Raw genomic sequence first — 23,134 nt, forward strand, 5'->3', positions numbered from 1 at the left:
AAGCAGAGGGACCACCACCGGCTCAGCATCAACCCTCAAAGGTTGCTGCAGTGAGTACTACCCAGCAAGGCACCAACTTAGAGTTCCTGTACCTGACCACAGGCTTCCGGTACACCATTGCCTCACGGCCATGGTCTGCATGGCTGGATCCGACGCCATCCTCTCAGTCTGCTTTAAAGTCCTCCTCGAAGCCATGTGTGTCGACATCGATCCCTGCCTTTCTGCCCTCCAAGAAGAAGCCCTCTCGACCTCAGTCAGAGCTGCGACACCCAGAACCGAGAGCCACCGAGCAAAGGCGCTTTTTGATGCCTTTGACCCTTCTCCAGCTTTCTCCAGACTGCCACCTACCCACTTCTGCATCCTCCATTGCCTTAGAGGATCTCACCCAGCCCTCGAACGGATCTAAGAAAACCTTGATGCCATGCAACAATGCATCCACATACAGCATGGGTTGGATACTGGCGTACCTCCCCCAACCATCCAAAGAATCAACTCCCAGGTCTCTCAAAATCCACTTGCAATGTCAAGCAAGATTTAATCAGGACAAGCTATTTTTAGGGACCGCTCTCCCGTTCCGGCGAGCTGACAACAGGTGTTCTGCTTGCTCACAAAGTGAAAGAGCAGTAAAGATGCCTTTAAATCTTGTCTTGTCACATTTGCTGGCTTTCAGAGACCGAGGTCAAAAGTCAGCTTGTCTTCCTTCATTTATTTTTCTTTCTGTGACTGAAGTTAGAGGATTTTGTAAAGTGATCTGTGTGACAATTGAACTGTGTAAAGCATGTGAAAGGTGAAGGCTGTAAGGTGTCAGGCTTTCTTTCTAACACAAGACTGGACTGGCTAATAAGTAAACTGTTCAAACATTTCAAATATATTTCACTAGTTCTGAAGACAACGTTTTGTATTTCTGTGGTAAAAAAAATATTTTTATAGGATCAAAACAAATTGGAACACTTTACTTAGTGATGTGCACATTTTAAGTATTTTTACTGAAAGCCAATTTCCAATCATTGTTTATGCACTATTATCAGTAAAACTACATGTTAGTGGAAGATTTTGTGGCCATTTCAATGGAAAACATGCTATCTGTAAATGACAGTGCACTAGCACATCATGCTTTAGTAATATATTTACTCCAGTATTGGAACTTTCATAGATTCCCATAGCTTGTATCATTCCCCGTCGTCGGAATGGGAGCCTCTGTAAATAAAAAATACCATAGCAGTAGGTACAAAAGAGAAAGAAAGGCTTAGGCCTGATCTCATTTTGTAGCATATCCACCTCTTTTTGTAAAAGAGACCAAAATAATACAACAACCAATCAGATTAGCCTCACCCCATAGAACCCTCCTGAGAGAACCTCAGAGCCTCAGATTTTCAACAGCACGTTGTGCAAGGGAGTCTCCACTGAGCTCTGCTCAGATTTCTCTTCAACTTCTGTGTTTTCATCGGTTTCTCTTCAGCGTTCTTCAGGGTGTCTGACAAGGGAAAAAAGGCTTTATTCAAAGCCTGTGCTACTTGTTAAAAAAAAGAGGCTTTATGTGGAGGACAAACATAAGGACTGTATTTATTGTTTGTACCCTGACCACAAGGCCACCGACTGCAAGATCTGTCGGACCTTCTCTTGAAGACCCGGTATCGAGTGACAGTGATGATGCCTCCTCTGTGACATCTTCGAGCAGATCTCAAGAAAGGGGTAGGTCTTCACCTCCAACTTCTTCTGACCCCCCTGCCAAAGCCTTACAAAAGACCTCTGACAGGCGCAGTCCCATCAAATCTCCTCACCGAGGTGTAAAGGAGAGGGAAGGACTGGTTTCTGAGGCACATTCTATTAAGAAGGCGAGTCATGGGTCTTCGGTTTCACCTCCACCTTCTGAGAAGCCAAGACTGTTAAAAAAACCAGCTTCCGTCCTGCCTGAGGGGAAAGCTGACAAGAAAATCCGCCCGACAACAACCGCATCAGGTACGTTGACGACGGCGTCAAAAAATCAATCTCCGTCGACGGGCTCGTCGACGAGAGCTTCGTCGTTTCCAGTACATTCGTCGACGCTGTAACCTAAGGTTCCAGTTTCCATGTCGTCGACTGTGATGACTACCTCGACGTTGACGAGTACGACGATGAGGATGGTGTCGACGACATCTACAGCTTCCAGCATAACACTGATGACGGTCTGGACGACTATTCCGTCGGCGATCACTCCGTCGACGATTCAAAGTGTGGCAATTTCAGCAAAAAGACGCCAGATTACACCGGAGATGACTTCTCCTCGTAGTGTGACACCACTACCTCCGGCACTCCTTTTGGAGGAGGAGTTTTCAGATGAAGATTAGGGTCCTTACGGGGATGGATATAGTCCATCCCAATTACATGTCAAATATCAGGACTCAGACTCGGAGGACTAATATATAGACCAAGGACAATATCTGCCGCAAACTAGACAGGAACAGTCGCAGCAGGGCATGGTGGCTATGCCGTCTTCACTGATTGCTGATCTACAATTCATGTTGCTGGATTATAGGAAAAGATTTCCATCTCAATCTTCTGGTCAACAGTCGGTGCAAGTGCCTCCACCTCCACCTTCTGCTCCTGTTGCTCCTCTGCTTCCACAAGCTCCGGTTCCGGATCCAATGGAACCTCAACAAAATGTAGTCACAGATCATGATGATTCATCGGATGATGACCAGGGCACAATCTCAGTCCCAGATCCAGATAGGGAATGGGATGACTATATAATTACGGATTCCGCTTCTCCATCTCCAGATCCTGCGGATTCTCCTCCAGCAGATATAGGGGGCTTCCACAATTTAATGGAAAGAGCATCCAAACATTTCGATCTTCCCATACCATCAGTACAGTCGGAATGTTTTCTCTATGATTTTAAAGAGCCTTATAAAAAGTCTGTCCGTTCTATCCCAATTGTGGGCCATGTCTGGGATGAGGGGATAAAGGTAATGAAATCTCCAGCTACCGTCATGCCTGTTCTTCCTCGCCTGGAGAAAAAGTACAAAGCTCCGGAGGATAGCCCTGCTTGTCTGGTTAGCCAACCGAAACCGGACTCTGTAATGTCTCAAGCGGCCCAAAGGAAGTCAAAGAATCAGTTGCCGGCCCTTACCACACCACCGGATAAGGAGGGTAGGCGTCTTGATAATGTGGGTAAGAGGTTCTCTTCTATGTCCAGCCTCCGGGTCAGGGCTGGTAATGCCTTGGCGATTCTGGGACGATATGATCGCCAGATGTGGTGCGACTTATCTCCGTATATGGACCAGCTACCAGAGGGATCGAAGGCTGACGCAAAGAAAATCCTGGAGGAAGGAGAGCGTTCTTCGGAAATGATTGATTGCGCAATGGACATTGCTACCACTGCTTTCCGCTCTTTGGCAGGTGCGGCAGTCCTTAGACGGCAGGGCTGGCTTCGGGCCACCTGGTTTCGCCCGGAAGTCCAAAATAAAATCCTAGATCTGCCGTTCGATGGTGAGATGCTTTTTGGAAAGCATGTCGACGATGCGCTGCAGGAGATAAAAAAGGACATTGAAACAGCGAAGACCCGTGGGACTTTGCAATACTGCAAAGTACCTTTCCGTGGTGCGAGAGGAAGAGGTTTTTCTTCATACAGAGGTGGATACCAGCATCTGCGCTATTCCTCCTATTCGCAACAATCTCAGTCTTACAGACCCCAGTATTCTCAAAGACAGGGCCAATCGTCGTCTTTCTCTCGCCAACCCTTTAGAGGACGACAAGGGCGCCAGGGGAGAGATTCCTCTAAGCGCCAACCGCGGCTTCCCGGCTCTGTCTACTGTTCCTTCGCCCCCTGTGACACCTGTGGGGGGTAGGATATCACAATACCTCCACAACTGGAATCTGATAACATCAGATCAGTGGGTCCTCAATATCATCCGATTTGGCCATACACTGGACTTTCAACACCAGCCACCATCCAGAGCCCCTCGCGTCATCGAATCCAAACATCTGCACCTTCTACGGCTAGAAGCTCACCAACTACTTCTCAAAGGAGCAATAGAGCCGGTTTCTCTGTCCCAATGAGGCAAAGGATTCTATTCCCGGTTCTTCCTCGTTCGCAAGACCGTAGAAAAATGACGCCCAATTTTAGACCTGAGGGAGCTCAACACCTATCACATAAAACTCTTGTTTCGGATGGTATCCCAACAGGACATTTTGCGGCTTCTCAATACAGGGAATTACATGGCCACTCTGGATCTCGAGGATGCATACTTCCATGTTCCCATCCACCCAGCCCACAGGAGGTTTTTACGCTTTACAGTAGCCAAGAGCCACTTTCAATTCAAGGTCTTGCCTTTTGGACTCAGATCCGCGCCGCGGATATTCACAAAGGTCTTGGCCCCAGTCGCAGCGTTTCTCAGAAAACAATCGCTAGAGGTTTTTCCTTATCTAGACGGCTGGTTGGTGAAAGCTCCTTCAGCTTCAAAAGCAGTCGAAAGCTGCACTCGACTTTTCAGTCATCTGGGACTTCAACAAGGACAAGTCAGTCCTCTGTCCTTCCAGGTCGGCCAAGTTCCTGGGGGGCTATTATGGACACTGCTTGTTGCAAAGCTTTTCCATCAGAAGAAAACAGCAAAGACTGATCACCTCCGCCCGTCATTTGTAAACAAGATGGTCTCTGTCTGTTCGCCTATACAAATCTCTTCTAGGATCAATCTCATCTTGCATTCCCTTAATTCCGCATTGCAGACCTCTTCTGCGCCTGCTCCAAGAGCAATTGGATTTCCAGTGCCGCCAAGCAGAAGGCTCTTTCGACGACAAAGTAATCCTCATTCCTCTTATGAAAGAGGCAGCCAGATGGTGGATGGTCAAAGACAATATCTCAAAGGGTCTCACCTTCACAGTCACTCCAGCTCAGTTGATACTTACCACAGACGCCTCTCTGGAAGGCTGGGGAGCAGTCTTGCAAGACCTTCAAGTGAGCGGCTGCTGGCGGCCCGAAGAATGTCTTCTCCACATCAACCTAATGGGGCTAAAAGCGATTAGTCTAGCTTTACAGGCTTTCCTTCTGAGGATTCGGAAATCCACCGTCCTGGTCCGTACAGACAACACGACGGCCATGCATTACGTGAACAAGCAGGGTGGAACAAAGTCTCCTCTGCTGTCCAAGGAAGCACAAGAGATTTGGGAGTGGATTATCCATCACCAAATTTCACTTTCGGCGGAACATCTTCCGGGTGCCCTCAACAAGACCGCGGATACGCTAAGTCGTCTCAAATCTGTGAGCCACGAGTGGGAATTGGATTAGCGCACTCTGGAGAGAGTTTTCAATCTTTGGGGCAGACCCTCCATAGACCTGTTTGCCACTCCGTAGAACAGGAAATGCTAGTTCTACGCAAGCAGGGAACACCATCAGGGATCATTGGGGAATGCGCTTTCTATGACCTGGTCAGGCGCATTTGTTTACGCCTTTCCTCCAATTCCACTAATCCCACGACTACTCAGGAAGCTCCAAGCAGAACCCTGCAGAATGATTCTAGTGGCACTGGCGTTTCCCCACAAGTTTTGGTTTACAGAGCTTCTCCTGCTCTCCCAGGATCATCCAATTCGCCTGCGTCTAATTCCTTCTCGATTGACGATGTCCCAGGGCCAAGTGGTACATCCGGACCCGAGCTCTCTGCAGTTGACTGCGTGGCTCCTGAGCACAGAGAATTTCAGGGCTTAAATATCCCTCAAGAATGTAGTGAGGTGCTAGCTCAGGCCCGCGCACCAAGTACGAATAAGACCTGTTAGAAATGGGGGTCTCTAGTTGGCAATTGCTGGCCACTGTCCAAGTAGGGACCCTTCTTCCTAAGTCAGAGTAAGCAGCCTACACCCTTTGACAACCCCTGCTCAACCCTGTGGTAACGTAGCACGAGCAGCTAGGCTTATCTCAGAAGCAATGTGTTAAGCATTTATGACCATACACAGTAATATAATGAGGAACACTACAAATGGACACCACTCAAGTAGTTATGACAAATAGGTATTTTTATATAGACTTAATCACAAGACCAATAACAGTAAAAATCCACAATACGATAAAAATATAATTACTTTAGAAATGCTGCAAAAATAGTTCAAGGTGCACAAAAGGATGTTTAGTTCAATGCAGTGGTCTCTGCGACCCTTTTACTCACAAAGTATCTGGTTCCTGGAGCAAAGCAACAAAATTTCCTCCCGCTAACCAGCGATGCGTCTAATCCTTAACGCAAGGGAGGATGATGCGCTGGGTTGCGGGCAGGACAAAGCGACAAACTTCTTTACGCTAAGCCGGCGATGCGATGAAATCATTGCCGCGAAGGGAGGATAATGCACCGGGCCTGTTGCGTGTGCGATCGTGCTGCGATGATAAAAATGGCGCTCCGCGAGGGAGCGACGATCTGGATGCGATGCGGGAAAAATGGCGAACGCTCTGCGTCCGCGCTGCGATGATCCTGTTGCGATGATTTTCAGATAGCGGGCGTTTTCGGGCCCGCTGACAAATGATGCGATCTTCTTGGGGATAGCGAGCACTCGGCGACAGCGAAGCGGCGATTTTCCTCACGCTCACCAGCTGCAGCGGCTCGCTAACGGGGATTAGCGACGATTTCCAGCGCTCTCTTCTCAGCAGTAGAAATAGAGGCCCTGGAACACACAGGGGCCTCACCTGCAGATAGTAATCCTCGCTGGGAGGAAACAGGAGGCTGATGGTGGAGTCTGATGTGCCTGAGACTCCAGCAGGAGGCTAGCTCTCTTCTAGCCCTTGGGTAGTTGCTGTAGTTAAAATAAAAGTTCAATCCAAGTTTCTTTCCTCTTCTCTTGAGTCCAGTAGTAACAACTGCAGGCCAGTCCCAGAAACAGCACACAAGCACAAGGACAGTCCTTCTCCTGCAGATTCCTGTAGTCACACGGACAGAGGTTCTTCTTGTTGTCCAGGAGCAATACAAATTGTAGGGGTCCCAAGTCTCTGAACCCAGCCAGAACCAGTTTTGCCCAGCCCTGGAGCACTTTGTTGATTCGGCTGCATCCTTCCTTTCAGAAAGAGGGGGTCTGCCTCAGACGCACAGTGGGAGGTGGAGCCAGCATTCACCTTGCCAGGCACAGCCCTATTCAAGTGCAGGAGCTACCCCTCCCCTCACACCCAGGCAGGTCGCTCTATTCAACCCAGGTCTGACTCAGCCTGCCCTGTCCCTCCAAAACCAGACAGCCAATACACATAATAGCAGAGCAACTGGAAGGCTTAGGCAAGAAAGTACCTATACTCTAAAAGTGGTAGTTTCAAACACAGAATATAAAAATAACCTTCACTAAAAGATGTATTTTAATATTCTGAGCTCAGGCGTACTAGATTCGTTTTTCTACCATGTTCTGTGGGTCAGTTAGGACTATAGGATGTAATAGCCCAGACCTCCCATTCTGGCCTATGGAGAACAGGTAGCCTTACAGTAGTGAAAAACGAAATTGGGTGTAATTCACTACTAGGACATGCTACATACAACAGGGCATGTCCTACCTTACACATACAATGCGCCCTATCATAAGGGGGGCTTACATGATGGTTTAGGGGCTGGGAAGTGGGTGCACTTCACAGCCAAGATGGCAGTTCTGGACTGCACGCAGACACTGCAGTTGCAGGTCTGAGACACACTTTACAAGCTGCTTCTGTGGGTGGCACAAACCAGTGCTGCAGGCCCACCAGCAGCATTCGGTTTACCAGCCCTGGGCACACACCGGCCACGCTACTAGGGACTAACAGGTAAACTGAATAAGCCAATCATGGATGTACCAATTCATATGTCATCTTTACCGATAATCTCCGGTTGTGGCTCCATTCTGGAGCCCCTTTGCAAATATGTTGATGTGTTCCTAAAACCCATCGCTGAAAACACATCCACATATCTAAGAGACACAATGCAAACAATTCAGCTAGTTGATGGGCGTCATCATGACCCCACGACTGACATCTTGGTTACAATGGATATAGCATCATTGTACACTAATATCCCACAGGACACCGCCCTTACATGTATTGAGTCAGTACTGAACAACCGTACCGCACCACACAGGGTCCCTACTGAATTCATTATTGAGCTTCTCAGAATTGCCATGACACGCAACTATTTTACATTTCTGGGGGACTACTATCTGCAAACAAAAGGCGTGGCTATGGGCGCTAGCTTCGCCCCGAATCTAGCAATCATATACATGCATGAATATGAACGATGCTTTGTTCTTAATGAATACAACCCACACAGAGATTGCATCACGCTGTGGCGTCGTTATATAGACGACGTCCTTATGTTTTGGAAAGGGGATGAGGCACAACTGATAGCTTTTCATCATTGGCTTAACACCTGCTCCCCAGATATTCAGTTTACCCTTGACTTCAGCAGGGTGACTATCCACTTCTTGGACATTAACATAAATGCTCAATCAGATAAACTGTACACTAGTTTGTATAGGAAAACCAGTGAACGAAATACTTTGTTGAGATACACAAGTCACCACCCACGTAATTTGAGAGACAATCTGCCTTTTGGCCAGTTCCTTAGGCTTAGGAGAAACTGCTCTAAAAAGGAGGACTTCCTTGAGGAGTCGGCGGGTCTCCTCGCGAGACTAAGCGAACGAGGTTACCCCGTTAGATTGCTTAAAAAGGCACGCAAACGGGCATGGCACAACCCTAGGGACCTTCTGCTGAGCCCAAAGGTCAGAATGGAGAATAATGACGAGCGCCTGGTTTGTGTTACTACCTTTAATACAAAGAGTAACGCTATTAAGAAGGTAATCAACAAACATTGGCACCTGGTTTCCGATGAGTTAAAAAATATACCACTCCCCCTACATGCTTTCAAAAAAGCTAAAAATATTAGGGACAATGTGGTTAAATCTATGTTAGACACTCCTAGGATCGATGCACAGACAACTCTATGGGGTCTCCCACCTATTAATGGTCATCATAAGTGTGGTACTTGTAAGGCCTGCTCTATGTCCAAAGAAATGACTGATTTTACATACAATGGGTGCACGTACAGCTTAAAGGAACACAGCAATTGTAATACGAGCGGCGTGATTTATGCAATCCAATGCCCTTGCGGATTCATCTATGTTGGGCAAACCATACAGAAAGTCAAGTGCCGTATACTACAACACTGTAGCCGTATTCGCTGTAGAGTACAGGGTGCCCCCTTAGTGGAGCATTTTACGCTATTCGACCATGCGGCCAACAGTCTTCAATGGTGGGTCATAGAAAAGGTTAGCCCCAACCCCAGAGGGGGAGACTTCAGCATAACCCTCAATAAACGCGAGTGCAAATGGATACACTCTCTTAATACAGTAACCCGAGGCCTTAACGAATTTGAAGAGATCAGCAGACAGGTCTCAATACTCCCAAATTACTAATTTAACTGTATTGTACCTTCTTGTACTACATCTGGCCGGTTTAGACATTAGGGCTCTGGTGTCGACCACTGACCGATTCATTGTCTGTTGAAAATACTCCAGGCTTATGGCTTTCATGTATTTGTAAGACTGTGTGGTTTGTTGCATCACCTTTATTATGATGTCTATCTAATTTTCTATGCTCATGTTTCTCATTATAACATGGTATGTTCTGTTGTAATATCGCTATTATTAAGTTTGTATGTAATTGTAAATATTTTGAATTTGCTCTGTCACTCGCTTTCATTTCGGGAGTCTTTCCTCCCTTCCTATTCTCACACCGGTCACGTACTGCCTGACGCTGCCGGTAACGTTATAACTAACGTGAACACCGTCCACCTCCCGCTTCATTTGTGCCTGACTCCACGGTGATGACCGCGTACTGGCTAGGCGCGCTCCAACTAAATAATCTAAGGAACCCCAGTTGTCCGCCTATTTTTGAATTGGAACAGTAAGTTAAAAAACCCCCCACCCCTTGGATCACTACGATGTTTTGTTATAGACGCGGCCGTGACGCGTAGGACCTTCGTAATTAATGCGCTTAGCTTGAACATGCCGGCTTCTTGCATGACAGGTAACCGATACACTTCCCCCGCTTTGGGACTTAGTATACCGTTTCCAATTGGCATTCAGGCGCCTTCTGGGCGCTGTTTACACCCAGTGTCGAGCGCTATGAGTTACACGGTCTTCCAATAGAAGCTTTTAAGCTTTTAAGCTTTTATTATCCATCTGACCCCGTTGCTAATATCATTGATGGTCCGTTTTACTGTGGCAGTGTGATTCCATGGGTATTGCTGTATTCCCACTGAGTAACGCAATTAAATCGTAACCTCCCTCCTTGTTTACACAGTTGGCTGTAATCGTCCCCTGAAGCCTCTGGTGGTTTACTTTTGGACATTCACTGTCAAGGTAATACATTCATTGTATCCCTTTGTAGTAGTTAGAAGTTTATTATTTTAGCTGATCCTACATTGATTACATTTGTCTTTCAAGGTTGACTATAGAATTCATTCTATTGGACTCCATGTATGAACCGTGGATTTCGCTAATCACCTATAATTGATAAGTGAGCCCCTGTAAACCTTTTATTGATTTTAACCCCCTTTTAATGCAACGACCTACTAATCGGCGCCAATTGCCTTTTAGGTTGCCCAGGCCAAGTCCTGATGAAGATCCGCAAGACTGAGGCTGTCTGAATTTCCCTTATGGTCGCAAGTCGGATCGAAACGTCGACGCCCCTTTGTATTTAGTCTGTACCCGAAATACCCTTTTCAATGTGCTGCATCGGAATTGATTTCTGTGAATAAACAAAAGTCAAGTTTATATGAATGCCATTGGGACAGACTAGCTAAGACGGTGACTTGTAACCGCTCTTCCCTGCCCTGACATATTAAATTCCAGATAATATGTTGAAGTATTCTCTTTTTTGATTTCCTTACACTTGAGCACCCTCTCCTTTTCACTGCACATCTTCCTCTGGTGCAACCTCTTTTGATTGATTCATGTGATTAATATAACATGTATGGCTTTTATCCAAAAACATCATTGAATAAACATATGATGAATTCTTTTCCAGGTCGTTCTCTTCTCTTTTTTGCTGTTTAATTCATTTAATGATATGGTTAACTGAACCATAAAATACAAAATATTTTGATTAATTCATTCTAAGTATAGGTCCAGGACCACTGTTTTTTGTAACATACATTACCCAGGTCCTTGACCAGATTGGGTTACCCCGTTTTTTGTAATGATCATCTTTACAAAGGGAGCATTCGCGCTGTGGCACTGAATGGCAGTGGCACAGCGCCCAGAGCATCTATAACCAGCAAAAACAGAGGAGACACAGCGAAAAAAGGAAGGGAGACTCACGCCAATGGTGCCAGGTCTAACACGCGTCCCCTCCAGCTGAAATGTGGGGAGAACTACCCATCCCCTTGGAAGTTCTCTTCACTAAGGCGGAAAAATCTGGACAGACCATCAGCATTGGCGTGTTCTGTACCAGGGCGATGTTCCACCGTAAAGTCCATACCCTGTAGGGAAATGGACCACCTTAACAACTCGGGATTCTCACCCCTCATCTGCATCAACCATCTGAGGGGCCTGTGGTCTGTCTGAACCCGGAAGTGAGTCCCAAAAAGGTATGGTCTCAGCTTCTTCAGTGCCCAGACCACAGCAAATGCCTCACGCTCAATTGCACTCCACTTCTGTTCCCGTGGAAGTAACCTCCTACTGATGAAGGCTACGGGTTGGTCTAGTCCCTCCTCATTCATCTGTGACAGAACAGCCCCCACCCCATGCTCTGAAGAGTCTGTCTGGACAATCAATTCCTTAGCAAAGTTGGGCGCCAGGAGCACGGGCGCTGTACACATGGCAGTTTTGAGGGCATCAAAAGCTTTCTGACAGGTGTCAGTCCAGTTCACAATCTTGGGCTACTTCTTGGAAGTCAGCTCAGTCAAGGGGGCAACGATGCTGCCATACCCCTTGACAAACCTCCTGTAATAACCTGTGAGTCCTAAGAAGGCCCTCACCTGGGTCTGGGTCCTTGGGGGCTCCCACGCCAGGATGGTTTCAATCTTGGGCTGTAGGGGGGCCACCTGGCCACTCCCTACCTGGTGTCCTAAGTACACCACCGAACCCTGCCCAATCTGGCACTTACTGGCCTTGATTGTGAGGCCTGCTCTGCGCAGCGCCATCAACACTTCCCAGAGGTGGTGTAAGTGGTCCTCCCACGAGGAACTGAATACTGCAATGTCATCCAGGTAGGCGGCACTGAAATCCTCCAGCCCAGCCAACACCTGATTGACCAACCTCTGAAAGGTGGCAGGGGCATTCTTCATTCCTTAGGGCATCACACGGAACTGGTAGTGCCCATCTGGGGTGGAGAATGCTGACCTCTCTTTTGCCCCATCAGTTAAGGCGATCTGCCAGTACCCAGACGTTAGATCAAACGTGCTGAGGTACCGGGCAGCCCCTAACCGATCTATGAGCTCATCAGCTCTGGGGATGGGGTGCGCGTCGGTCCTCGTGACCGAATTGAGACCTCGATAGTCCACACAGAACCTAAGTTCTGGAGTGTCACCAGGCGCTGCAGGTTTTGGTACCAAGACCACGGGGCTGGACCAGGGGCTGCTAGAGGACTCAATCACCCCTAGAGCAAACATTTTGGAGACCTCCTCCTTGATGTAGGCCCTTACCCGGTCAGTCACTCGGTAAGCCTTGTGCTTGACAGGAGGACTGTCCCCGGTGTCCACCTCATAGACGCACCAGTCAGTGACACCAGGCACCAGGGAAAATAAGTCAGGGAATTGCCCCAACAGCTGGCGGCAATCTAACTGCTGCTCAGGGGTCAGTGTGGTGGAGAGGACCACACCCTCCACTGACCCATCCTTCTCTCCTGCACACAGGAGGTCAGGAAGAGGCTCACTTTCCTCCTCCATCCCTGCATCTGTGGCAAGGAGCATGCCCACTTCAGACCTCTCAAAGTGGGGCTTTAGGCGATTCACATGCAGGACCCGCAGGGGGTTCCTGGGAGATTTAAAGTCCACCAAATAGGTAACTTGACTTTTGCGCTCCACCACCTCAAAGGGACCGGTCCACTTATCTTGGAGCGCACAAGGCTCCACTGGGGCCAGTACCCAAACCTTCTGACCAGGTTGAAATTCGACCAGAGTGGCATTCTGGTCGTGCCAACGTTTCATCTCCTCCTGGCTGGCTTCCAGATTTGCCTCAGCAATTTTTCTGAAACGCCGAGTTTGGTTCCTGAAGGCCAGGATGTAGCTAAATACATCCTGGGGAGGTTTCCTGGGAGATTGCTCCCAGCCTTCCTTGACCAAACTCAGAGGCCCTCTTACCGGATGGCCATAGAGCAGTTCAAAGGGACTGAACCCTAAGGACTTCTGTGGCACTTCACGGTATGCAAACAACAGGCATGGCAAGAGGACGTCCCACTTACGCCTCAGGGGCTCTTCAAGGCCCATGATCATGCCCTTCAAGGTCCGGTTGAATCTCTCAACCAGACCGTTACCCTGGGGGTGGTAAGGAGTCGTGAACTTATAAGTCACCCCACACTCCTTCCACAGAGACTTCATATACTGGGAGATGAAGTTGGTCCCCCTGTCTCTCACCACCTCTCTGGGGAACCCCACACGGGAGAAGATCCCCATCAGTGCATGTCCCACCACGGGGGCCGTCACTGTCCTGAGCGGGATGGCTTCAGGGTACCGGGTGGCATGGTCCACCAAGACCAGGATGTACCTGTTGCCCATGGCTGTCTTGGGGTCCAGAGGCCCCACAATGTCGATGCCCACTCGCTCGAATGGGGTACTAACAACGGGGAAGGGCTGGAGTGGGGCTTTGATCTTCCCCCCACTCTTCCCACTTGCCTGGCAAGTCTCACAGGTCCTACAATACGTATCTGAACTCTTGCGCATCGGGGGCCAATAAAAGTGGGTGACCAGCCTTTCAAAGGACTTGGTCTGCCCCAGATGTCCTGCCAATGGAATGTCATGAGCCAACCCCAGTAGGAAGGTTCTGAAGCACTCGGGTACCACCAGCACACGGGCTGACCCCGGCTCAGCAACCTTAGGCTCGCTATACAGGAGACTGTTCTCCCAATAAATCAGATGTGAACCGGACATATCACCTGCTGCCTGGGCTGCAGCCTGTTGCCGCATACCCTCAAGAGAGGGGCAAGTTCTCTGCTGTTCACAAAACTCCTCCCTGGTGGGCCCCCCTTCCTGCTGCCACTGGGTCAGCTCAGGCAGGTCCCCCAGGTCGGTAGTCTGCTCCCCGGTAGGCTCCAGGGCATCCCCCTCAGGGTCTGCTCCCTCCTGGGCCGTGGGAACCAAGGGGGCCGGTTTCCCGCGCCCCCTCCCTCTAAGGCAGGGACCTGGGCCATATTCTCAGGCTCCAGGTCTTTTTCAACACTCTCTTTGGCTGCCATGGACCGAGTGGTAGCACATGCCCACTCAGGCAGTCCCAACATTTGCAAGTGAGCTCTCCTCTCCACCGTAGCCCACGGGGAGTTCTCCAAATTATTGCCCAACAGACAGTCCACAGGCATGGCGGGCCTCACAGCCACCTGAAGAGTTCCTGAGACCCCCCACTCAAAGGGAACCTGAGCCACCTCACATTGGCTCTCTGTGTTGTCTGCAGACACTACTGGGTAGAATGCATGGGGCACAACCTGCTCTTTGGACACCAACCGGGAGCTGACAGCAGTTACACTGGCTCCTGTGTCCCTCAGAGCCTCCACTCTATGGCCATTGATGGTTACCCACTGCCTGTATTTTTTAGTGTTATCAGGCAGTGCAGGCTTAGGAACCATTTCAAAGTCTCCTAGTGAGACAAGGGTCAATTCTACGGGGTCCCACCCACCTTGGGCACCCATCTCCTCCTCCCCCAGGGCTACACTAGCAAGCTGGCGGGGCGGTGCACGGGGTGGTGCAGGAGTATCCCTTTGGGGACACTGGGGGTCAAAGTATCTGTGGCCCACCTGGCCACACTTAAAACAAGTAGGAGGCCTCCTTGGAACAGGATTACCTGTTGGAGGCATTGGCTTCTTATCCTGGGGAGGCTGGGACACCACTGCCTGGTTCCCTTGGAAATTATCTTGGGGCCCTCGGTGGAACTCCCTCGGTTTACCCCGGTCCCCCCCACCTCTCTGCTGGGGACCCTGCCCACCTTTGGCGAAGTCTCCCACTGGACCCTTGCGGACCCGGGTGCTCACCCAGCGGTCCGCCTCCTCAGCAAGCTTCCTAGGGTTAGTTAGCTTGCTATCTATCAGATGCTGACGTAGCTCGGGAAAAACAGTTACTAGAAAAATGCTCCCATGCAATCAAGTCATACAGTTGCTCAAAAGTTTCTACTTTGCTGCCTTTTACCCAGCGCTCCATTGCTCTGCCAAAAAAAGACACATATTCAACCCACGTGGTACCCTCTAACTTCTTGCAGGTTCTAAATCTCTGCCTGTACATTTCAGGGGTTAAACCATAGCGGGTAATCAAAGCTTCCTTCATGTGGGCATAAATCATTCTACTTTCTGGGGGTAGGTCCAACAAGGTATCCCTCCCCTCACTCACAAAGCGTCCCCACAACCCCGCTCCCCAATCCTTCTCAGGGACCCGGTGGGACACCATAGCTAATTCATAAGCGGCAAACGATTGCCCAATATCCTCACTTTTATGAAAATCCTTAATAACCTCTTTAGGTATATACACTCCACTCTCATTATGCACTACCGGTATGCTGCCACCAGAGGGGGAGATCTCAATACTCTTGGCCTTAATCTCAAACTCCCTCAAAATTCTCTCATGTTCAAATTTCATCTTCATTATCTCAACTTCCAATTTCTTATTCTCTAGGTCTCTCTGACCATCCAATTTAAGCTTAGCCATCTCCATATTATGCCGCCTATCTCTCTCCCTGTCCTCCATCTCTTCTGGAGTCAGGCCCCTTGAGGACACACTAGTGCCCGGGCTGGAAACTGCTTTATCCCTACCAAATCTACAATTTCGTCCTGCTGCTCTCCTGCATCCTCCCCCCCCCCCCCTCCACAGGCTCTTCTACATTCTTTGGGGCATCCCTGGCTTCTAACCAGGCCTTCAGCGCCTTGTAATACTCTTCCCTTCTAGTGAGACCTGTGATAGGGACTGTGAAGCGTTTGCAAAAATATTTGAGCTGCTTGGCATTGTAGGTGTCTAATTTCTCTTCTTCCCAGGAGAGATCCTCAGAGGCATTGGATCTGGGCTTGGCCATTGTAATATTAACTGGTAATATCGATCAAAAATAGAATCAAAAATCTCAAAAACGTACGTGGTTATGTTATGGTCTGCACTCACTAGTAGTGTACACTATAATTACTGTATGCAATCATAAATGCAAGTCCAGATCCTCACCGCTGACCACCAATGTTAGAAATGGGGGTCTCTAGTTGGCAATGGCTGGCCACTGTCCAAGTAGGGACCCTTCTTCCTAAGTCAGAGTAAGCAGCCTACACCCTTTGACAACCCCTGCTCAACCCTGTGGTAACGTAGCACGAGCAGCTAGGCTTATCTCAGAGGCAGTGTGTTAAGCATTTATGACCATACACAGTAATATAATGAGGAACACTACAAATGGACACCACTCGGGTAGTTATGAAAAATAGGTATTTTTATATAGACTTAATCACAAGACCAATAACAGTAAAAATCCACAATACGATAAAAATATAATTACTTTAGAAATGCTGCAAAAATAGTTCAAGGTGCACAAAAGGATGTTTAGTTCAATGCAGTGGTCTCTGCGACCCTTTTACTCACAAAGTATCTGGTTCCTGGAGCAAAGCAACAAAAATGTCGCTAAGGAGCTGTAGCGATAAATTTCCTCCCACTAACCAGCGATGCGTCGAATCCTTACCGCAAGGGAGGATGATGCGCTGGGTTGCGGGCAGGACAAAGCGACAAACTTCTTTACGCTAAGCCGGTGATGCGATGAAATCCTTGCCGCGAAGGGAGGATGATGCACCGGGCCTGTTGCGTGTGCTGCGATGATAAAAATGGCGCTCCGCGAGGGAGCGACGATCCGGATGCGATGCGGGAAAAATGGCGAACGCTCTGCGTCCGCGCTGCGATGATCCTGTTGCGATGATTTTCAGATAGCGGGCGTTTTCGGGCCCGCTGACAAATGATGCGATCTTCTTGGGGATAGCGAGCACTCGGCGACAGCGAAGCGGCGATTTTCCTCACGCTCACCAGCTGCAGCGGCTCGCTAACGGGGGTTAGCGACGATTTCCAGCGCTCTCTTCTCAGCAGTAGAAATAGAGGCCCTGGAACACACAGGGGCCTCACCTGCAGATAGTAATCCTCGCTGGGAGGAAACAGGAGGCTGATGGTGGAGTCTGATGTGCCTGAGACTCCAGCAGGAGGCTAGCTCTCTTCTAGCCCTTGGGTAGTTGCTGTAGTTAAAATAAAAGTTCAATCCAAGTTTCTTTCCTCTTCTCTTGAGTCCAGTAGTAACAACTGCAGGCCAGTCCCAGAAACAGCACACAAGCACAAGGACAGTCCTTCTCCTGCAGATTCCTGTAGTCACACGGACAGAGGTTCTTCTTCTTCTTGTTGTCCAGGAGCAATACAAATTGTAGAGGTTTGTGCACAAATATTTATACCCCCAAAGTCTTTGTTCTTAGGGGTCCCAAGTCTCTGAACCCAGCCAGAACCAGATTTGCCCAGCCCTGGAGCACTTTGTTGATCAGGCTGCATCCTTCCTTTCAGAAAGAGGGGGTCTGCCTCCGACGCACAGTGGGAGGTGGAGCCAGCATTCACCTTGCCAGGCACAGCCCTATTCAAGTGCAGGAGCTACCCCTCCCCTCACACCCAGGCAGGTCGCTCTATTCAACCCAGGTCTGACTCAGCCTGCCCTGTCCCTCCAAAACCAGACAGCCAATACACATAATAGCAGAGCAAGTGGAAGGCTTAGGCAAGAAAGTACCTATACTCTAAAAGTGGTAGTTTCAAACACAGAATATAAAAATAACCTTCACTAAAAGATGTATTTTAATATTCTGAGCTCAGGCATACTAGATTCGTTTTTCTACCATGTTCTGTGGGTCAGTTAGGACTATAGGATGTAATAGCCCAGACCTCCCATTCTGGCCTATGGAGAACAGGTAGCCTTACAGTAGTGAAAAACGAAATTGGGTGTAAGTCACTACTAGGACATGCTACATACAACAGGGCATGTCCTACCTTACACATACAATGCGCCCTATCATAAGGGGGGCTTACATGATGCCAAGGGAAGGTTTAGGGGCTGGGAAGTGGGTGCACTTCACAGCCAAGATGGCAGTTCTGGACTGCACGCAGACACTGCAGTGGCAGGTCTGAGACACACTTTACAAGCTGCTTCTGTGGGTGGCACAAACCAGTGCTGCAGGCCCACCAGCAGCATTCGGTTTACCAGCCCTGGGCACACACCGGCCACGCTACTAGGGACTAACAGGTAAACTGAATAAGCCAATCATGGATGTACCAATTCATATGTCATCTTTACAAAGGGAGCATTCGCGCTGTGGCACTGAATGGCAGTGGCACAGCGCCCAGAGCATCTATAACCAGCAAAAACAGAGGAGACACAGCGAAAAAAGGAAGGGAGACTCACACCAATGGTGCCAGGTCTAACAAGACCTATCGTTCAAAATGGAAAAGTTTATGCCTATGGTGCCGCCAACAGAACATTCATCCTTTTTCTTCTGCTCCTCATCCGATTTTGCCATACATTTTCTCTCTGGCCAAGTCAGGTCTTGCACTTTCATCTATCAAGGTTCACCTGGCGGCGATCTCTAGGTTCAGACGAACATCTTCAGGCCCTTCTCTTTGGTCTACGAGAATCGTGAAACAATTTTTTAAATGACTTTTTAGGGTTTTCCCTCCAGTTAGACCTCCTCCACCCATGTGGCAGCTCAACTTGGCCCTTGCTCAACTCATGAGGCCTCCGTTTGAGCCAATTCATAGGGCGGATCTTAAATTTCTCTCATGGAAGGTGGCCCTCCTCCTCACTTTAACATCAGCCAGGAGGGTTGGTGAACTTCAGGCTCTCACTATTAAGGATCCGTTTTTGCAGTTCAAAAAAGACACTCTTATCCTGAGGACAAATCCAAAATTCATCCCGAAGGTTCCTTCGGATTTTCATTTGAATGAACCAGTCATTTTGAAGTCTTTTTTTCCTAGACCGACCACTCCAGCGGAGAGGTCTCTTCATTCTCTAGATGTTCAAAGGTGTTTAAAATTTTATATCCAACGCACCAAGGACTTCAGGAGATCTACTCAGCTCTTTGTCGCCTTCAGTGCACCTCGCAAAGGTTTTCCACTTTCAAAACAAGGGGTTGAGCGATGGATTGCCAGCGCGATCCACTACTGTCACCAAGCGGCTGGTAAGCCCCTAGAAGGGCGGGTCCGGGCGCACTCGACAAGATCAGTTTCGTCTGCAGCTGCTCTGTTCGCTGGAGTACCGATCAAAGACATTTGCAGGGCAGCTACATGGAGCAGTGCTCATACCTTCACGACACATTACTGCTTGGAATCTTCCAACCGGAGCGATGCTGCAGTGGGACAGACTGTTCTAAGGAATCTTTCAGTGAGCGGTGAGCTTTCCCTTCTAACCCTCCTTCCTGTTATTGGTTCACACATTTTGTATCTGATGATGTTTACTGTCTGGTAACTTTTTTCTCAGGCTGATATACATGCAAGGTGATACAATGTATTATTACACAACATGTGCCTCCTTTTTTCCTAACTGCTAGCTATTCTGATACAAGCTATGGGAATCAATGAAAGTTCCAATACTGGAGTAAGAAAACAAGTTACTTACCTGTAACTTTGGTTCTCCAGTATTGGTAACTTTCATAGATTCCCATGCGCCCACCCTTCTTCCCTGGGAAAGCTCAGCCTTCAGCATATTCTGTTGTTCCATAACGGCTACGAAAATCTGAGGCTCTGAGGTTCTCTCAGGAGGGTTCTATGGGGTGAGGCTAATCTGGTTGGTTGTTGTATTATTTTGGTCTCTTTTACAAAAAGAGGTGGATATGCTACAAAATGAGGCCCTAAGCCTTTCTTTCTCTTTTGTACCTACTGCTATGGTATTTTTTTATTTACCGAGGCTCACATTCCGACAACGGGGAATGATACAAGCTATGGGAATCTATGAAAGTTACCAATACTGGAGAACCAAAGTTACAGGTAAGTAACTTGTTTTCTTATGAAAAGTGAGTTTTTAAACATGAACTGGGAATGATTACTGCTCCTCCCCAGATGACAATGCTATTAGCAAGCTAAGAGGCAAGTCAGGGATCATGTGTACCCTATATATGGGGAAACATCCTAAACAACGAAGTTCAAACAACGATTTACCTTAACAACAAAGTCTTAACAACGAAGAATCACATACAACGAAGTCCTGAACCACGAAGTCTTGAACCACGACTTTTTAACGCAGTCCTTTACAACGAAGAATCAGACCTATTACGAAATCCACGACAGGCTTACGTCTTGTTTGTATCCGGGAAGTATGTGAGGTACATCACTTCTCTCTGCCCCCCTACCCCTCATCAACACTTTGATTTGGCAGTGTTGAAAAAATCACAGGAAAACTTTATCAAAATAATGTATTTTTAGTGTTTTCAAGATCCTTACATGAAAAGGAAGGCAGGACACTGTAGTAACACACAGACCGTTGCGTTTAAGAGATAACAGCCCTCGAACAATGTGCAATTACTTCTCTTAAAAGGCTGACTCATTCGCTCTGTGCAGCTGGCCTGTTTACTAGAATACACAACAAAGGCAAGTAACCTTCATTGCTCCCTGAAGTGCGAGAAATCCACTGTGACGGGGCAGAAGCGTGTACTTCACTCGGCCTCCCGTCTTCCCTTTTAAACCTTGCCACACCTTGCTCTAAATCCATCAGGCAGACCTGATTAAAAGGCTCTGCCTTGTGTCTTGAAGTATTTGGGCTGTAGCCTTTGAGGTTTTCGGTCTGAAGGCCCGAAGCCGTGACCCCTGGCTCCGCGGTTTAATCAGCAGCCAGCTCCGCTTTAACACGTTTTCCACACGGATTAATTAAGCAGAGGTGTCACGAATCCTATGTGAAGCCTGCAGCTGGGCTCAGCTCCCAGTGTCATGCAAAGCTGGTTCTGCCCACCCCTTTTCATGTCGTCCAAGATAAATCACCTTGGAATAAGCCAGTTGAGGGCAACTTCTGAGCTCACCGTGCAGACTGTGTGTAGGAACAAAAGTCCACAGCTGTTTTATTTCAGCCTTACGAGTCTAATGTCCTTGATTGTGCTTGTGCAGAGGGGCACAGCTTGATGTGTTTGTCACTTGTTAGGTGCTCAAGCAGATAAGCACAGACTTTCATTTCACTCTGCTTGATTGTGCTCGCTCATGGACACAGCTTGTACATGTTTATTTAAAAGAACATACTGGCGTCAATTAGTAATGGGTAATTTAAACTTTTATTCGTGGTTTAGGAAGTCGTTGTAAAAGAAGTAGTGGTTAAGCATTGTTCATTGTTTACCTTTCGTTGTTCAGGAAGTCGTGGTTTAGGCAGTAGTTGTTAAATCATACAATCCTATATATGGGCTTGATTTTGTTATACATGGAGCAAACCGCAGAAATAGTGAACCTGCATGTTTGTCGGTGCTCTGTTATGTGACTAAGAAGTAAAAGGCGGCTCCATAAGACAAACTATTTTCCTAGGAACCCACAATCTGAGGCCAGTTCACAGGTCAAGTACATTACAGTTAGGTCGAGTAGATTATTCAACTTACTAGATCTGCAGGTCTAGTATAATTTTCATGATTTTTTGATCCCTGATTCCTCACCAGAGGAAATTAACTTTCGAGGAGGCCCTCAATCCTCTCGTGAAGTCAACGTCAAAAATGCCTCAGTGTGACGACAAAGGTACCACTCCATTGCCTCCTCTCCCGTACTGGCTTCCTCCTCCCTGTCCCTACCTTTCTTCTGTTACTTGTGGACCCTTAAAATTCCCCACAGGGTTCCTCACACTCGGGCGAACGGAGTAGCCCGGGACCACCCTACGACCTGCCGTATAACCCCAATCCACCTGACCACTGGGACGATTATGACACAGAGGCCCCAGCTGACACTGACCCGGATTTATATCCTGCAAATCACTCAATACTGAATGATACCACCTCGTACCAGCTCTTACACATGGCAGCCTACTTTCATGAGGTAGAAATGCATGTCCAGACCCAGGGAAAAGACTTTCTCTTGGAGACCCTCTCCTCCACACAGTGGTCCCTCCAATATCTCCCAATGCTCTAGGGCATGCTTAAGCCTGCTGTTGACATCTTTAAGAAGCATGTGAAGGTGCGGATTGTCACTTTGCCAAAAGACATAAGTACTAGGCCTCTCCTTTCGACCCACCATATATCAGGGGTCAGTTACCCGCCAATTCCTTAGTTGTGCACACAGCTTGTAAGTCTGAGTACAAGAGATGTGCCCCCTCCAGACCGGGAGAGTAATAAGATTCATGCTAATCGTAAGCAGGTTGCAGAACAGTCTGCCACCCATTGGCGTATCGCCAATTCCATATGCCTTCTCTCCTGTTAAGACCGAGTGCACTAGGATCATATGGAAGAGCTCATCCAACCTCTCCCAGACAAATATAATAAACGGGGCAGGAGTTGGTGGCGGAGGGCAAAATCGTCTCCACCACTAATATCCACTGTGCCTCAGATGCTGCATACACATCTGCCAGGTGCCTAAACACTAGTGTCCTTTGCTGCTGCCAAGCATGGCTACACATTTCCGGCTTTAGGCTGAAGGTACAAAAGGACCTATCTAATGTACCCTTTGATGGGGAGCATCTCCTTGGCCCCCAGGTTGATCAAATGCTAGGCAAAATTTAAGAAAGTTACTATAAGGCTAAAATTATGGGCACCTTACAAATACCAACTACTCGCAGCTCCTTCCACTGCTCCCAGTATCGCGGTGCGTCCAAAACTCCCACCCCTGAGACTGAAAACCTTCTCCAGACACCCTCACAGGGCTACTACAGGTGATCCCACCCCTGCAAACGCAAACTCTCGCCTGAACACCAGCGACTACTCTAAGAGGAGATGCATGTTGTGGGAAAGTGGGTTTCTGTTGCAGTAAGTTGCTTGTTTCTGGGGCCCGAGTCTAGAGCTCCATCTCTCTGAGGCCAGAAACCAAGCCCATCC

At 48.3% G+C, this 23,134-nt stretch overlaps 1 protein-coding gene across 7 annotated transcripts in view; it reads left to right on the forward strand.

Annotated features, from left to right (window-relative positions):
- RMND5A (required for meiotic nuclear division 5 homolog A) overlaps positions 1–23,134 on the forward strand; it is a 288,575-nt gene that overhangs the window by 201,857 nt on the left and 63,584 nt on the right. For 2 of the 7 annotated variants that reach the window (XM_085642638.1, XM_085642635.1), the window contains 3 exons: positions 10,265–10,323; positions 10,408–10,480; positions 10,561–10,984. The exons of 3 other annotated variants lie outside the window; for them this stretch is intronic. In XM_085642638.1, coding sequence (XP_085498764.1) covers positions 10,265–10,323; positions 10,408–10,446 — 98 coding nt within the window. In that variant the 3' untranslated portion in view covers positions 10,447–10,480; positions 10,561–10,984. Of the gene's footprint in view, positions 1–10,264; positions 10,324–10,407; positions 10,481–10,560; positions 10,985–23,134 lie in introns of those variants that run through there. 2 more of the 7 variants (XM_085642637.1, XM_085642636.1) reach the window with 2 other exon arrangements.

This window comes from Triturus cristatus, chromosome 2_2, assembly GCF_964204655.1.
Source record: "Triturus cristatus chromosome 2_2, aTriCri1.1, whole genome shotgun sequence".
Taxonomy (NCBI): Eukaryota; Metazoa; Chordata; class Amphibia; order Caudata; family Salamandridae; genus Triturus; species Triturus cristatus.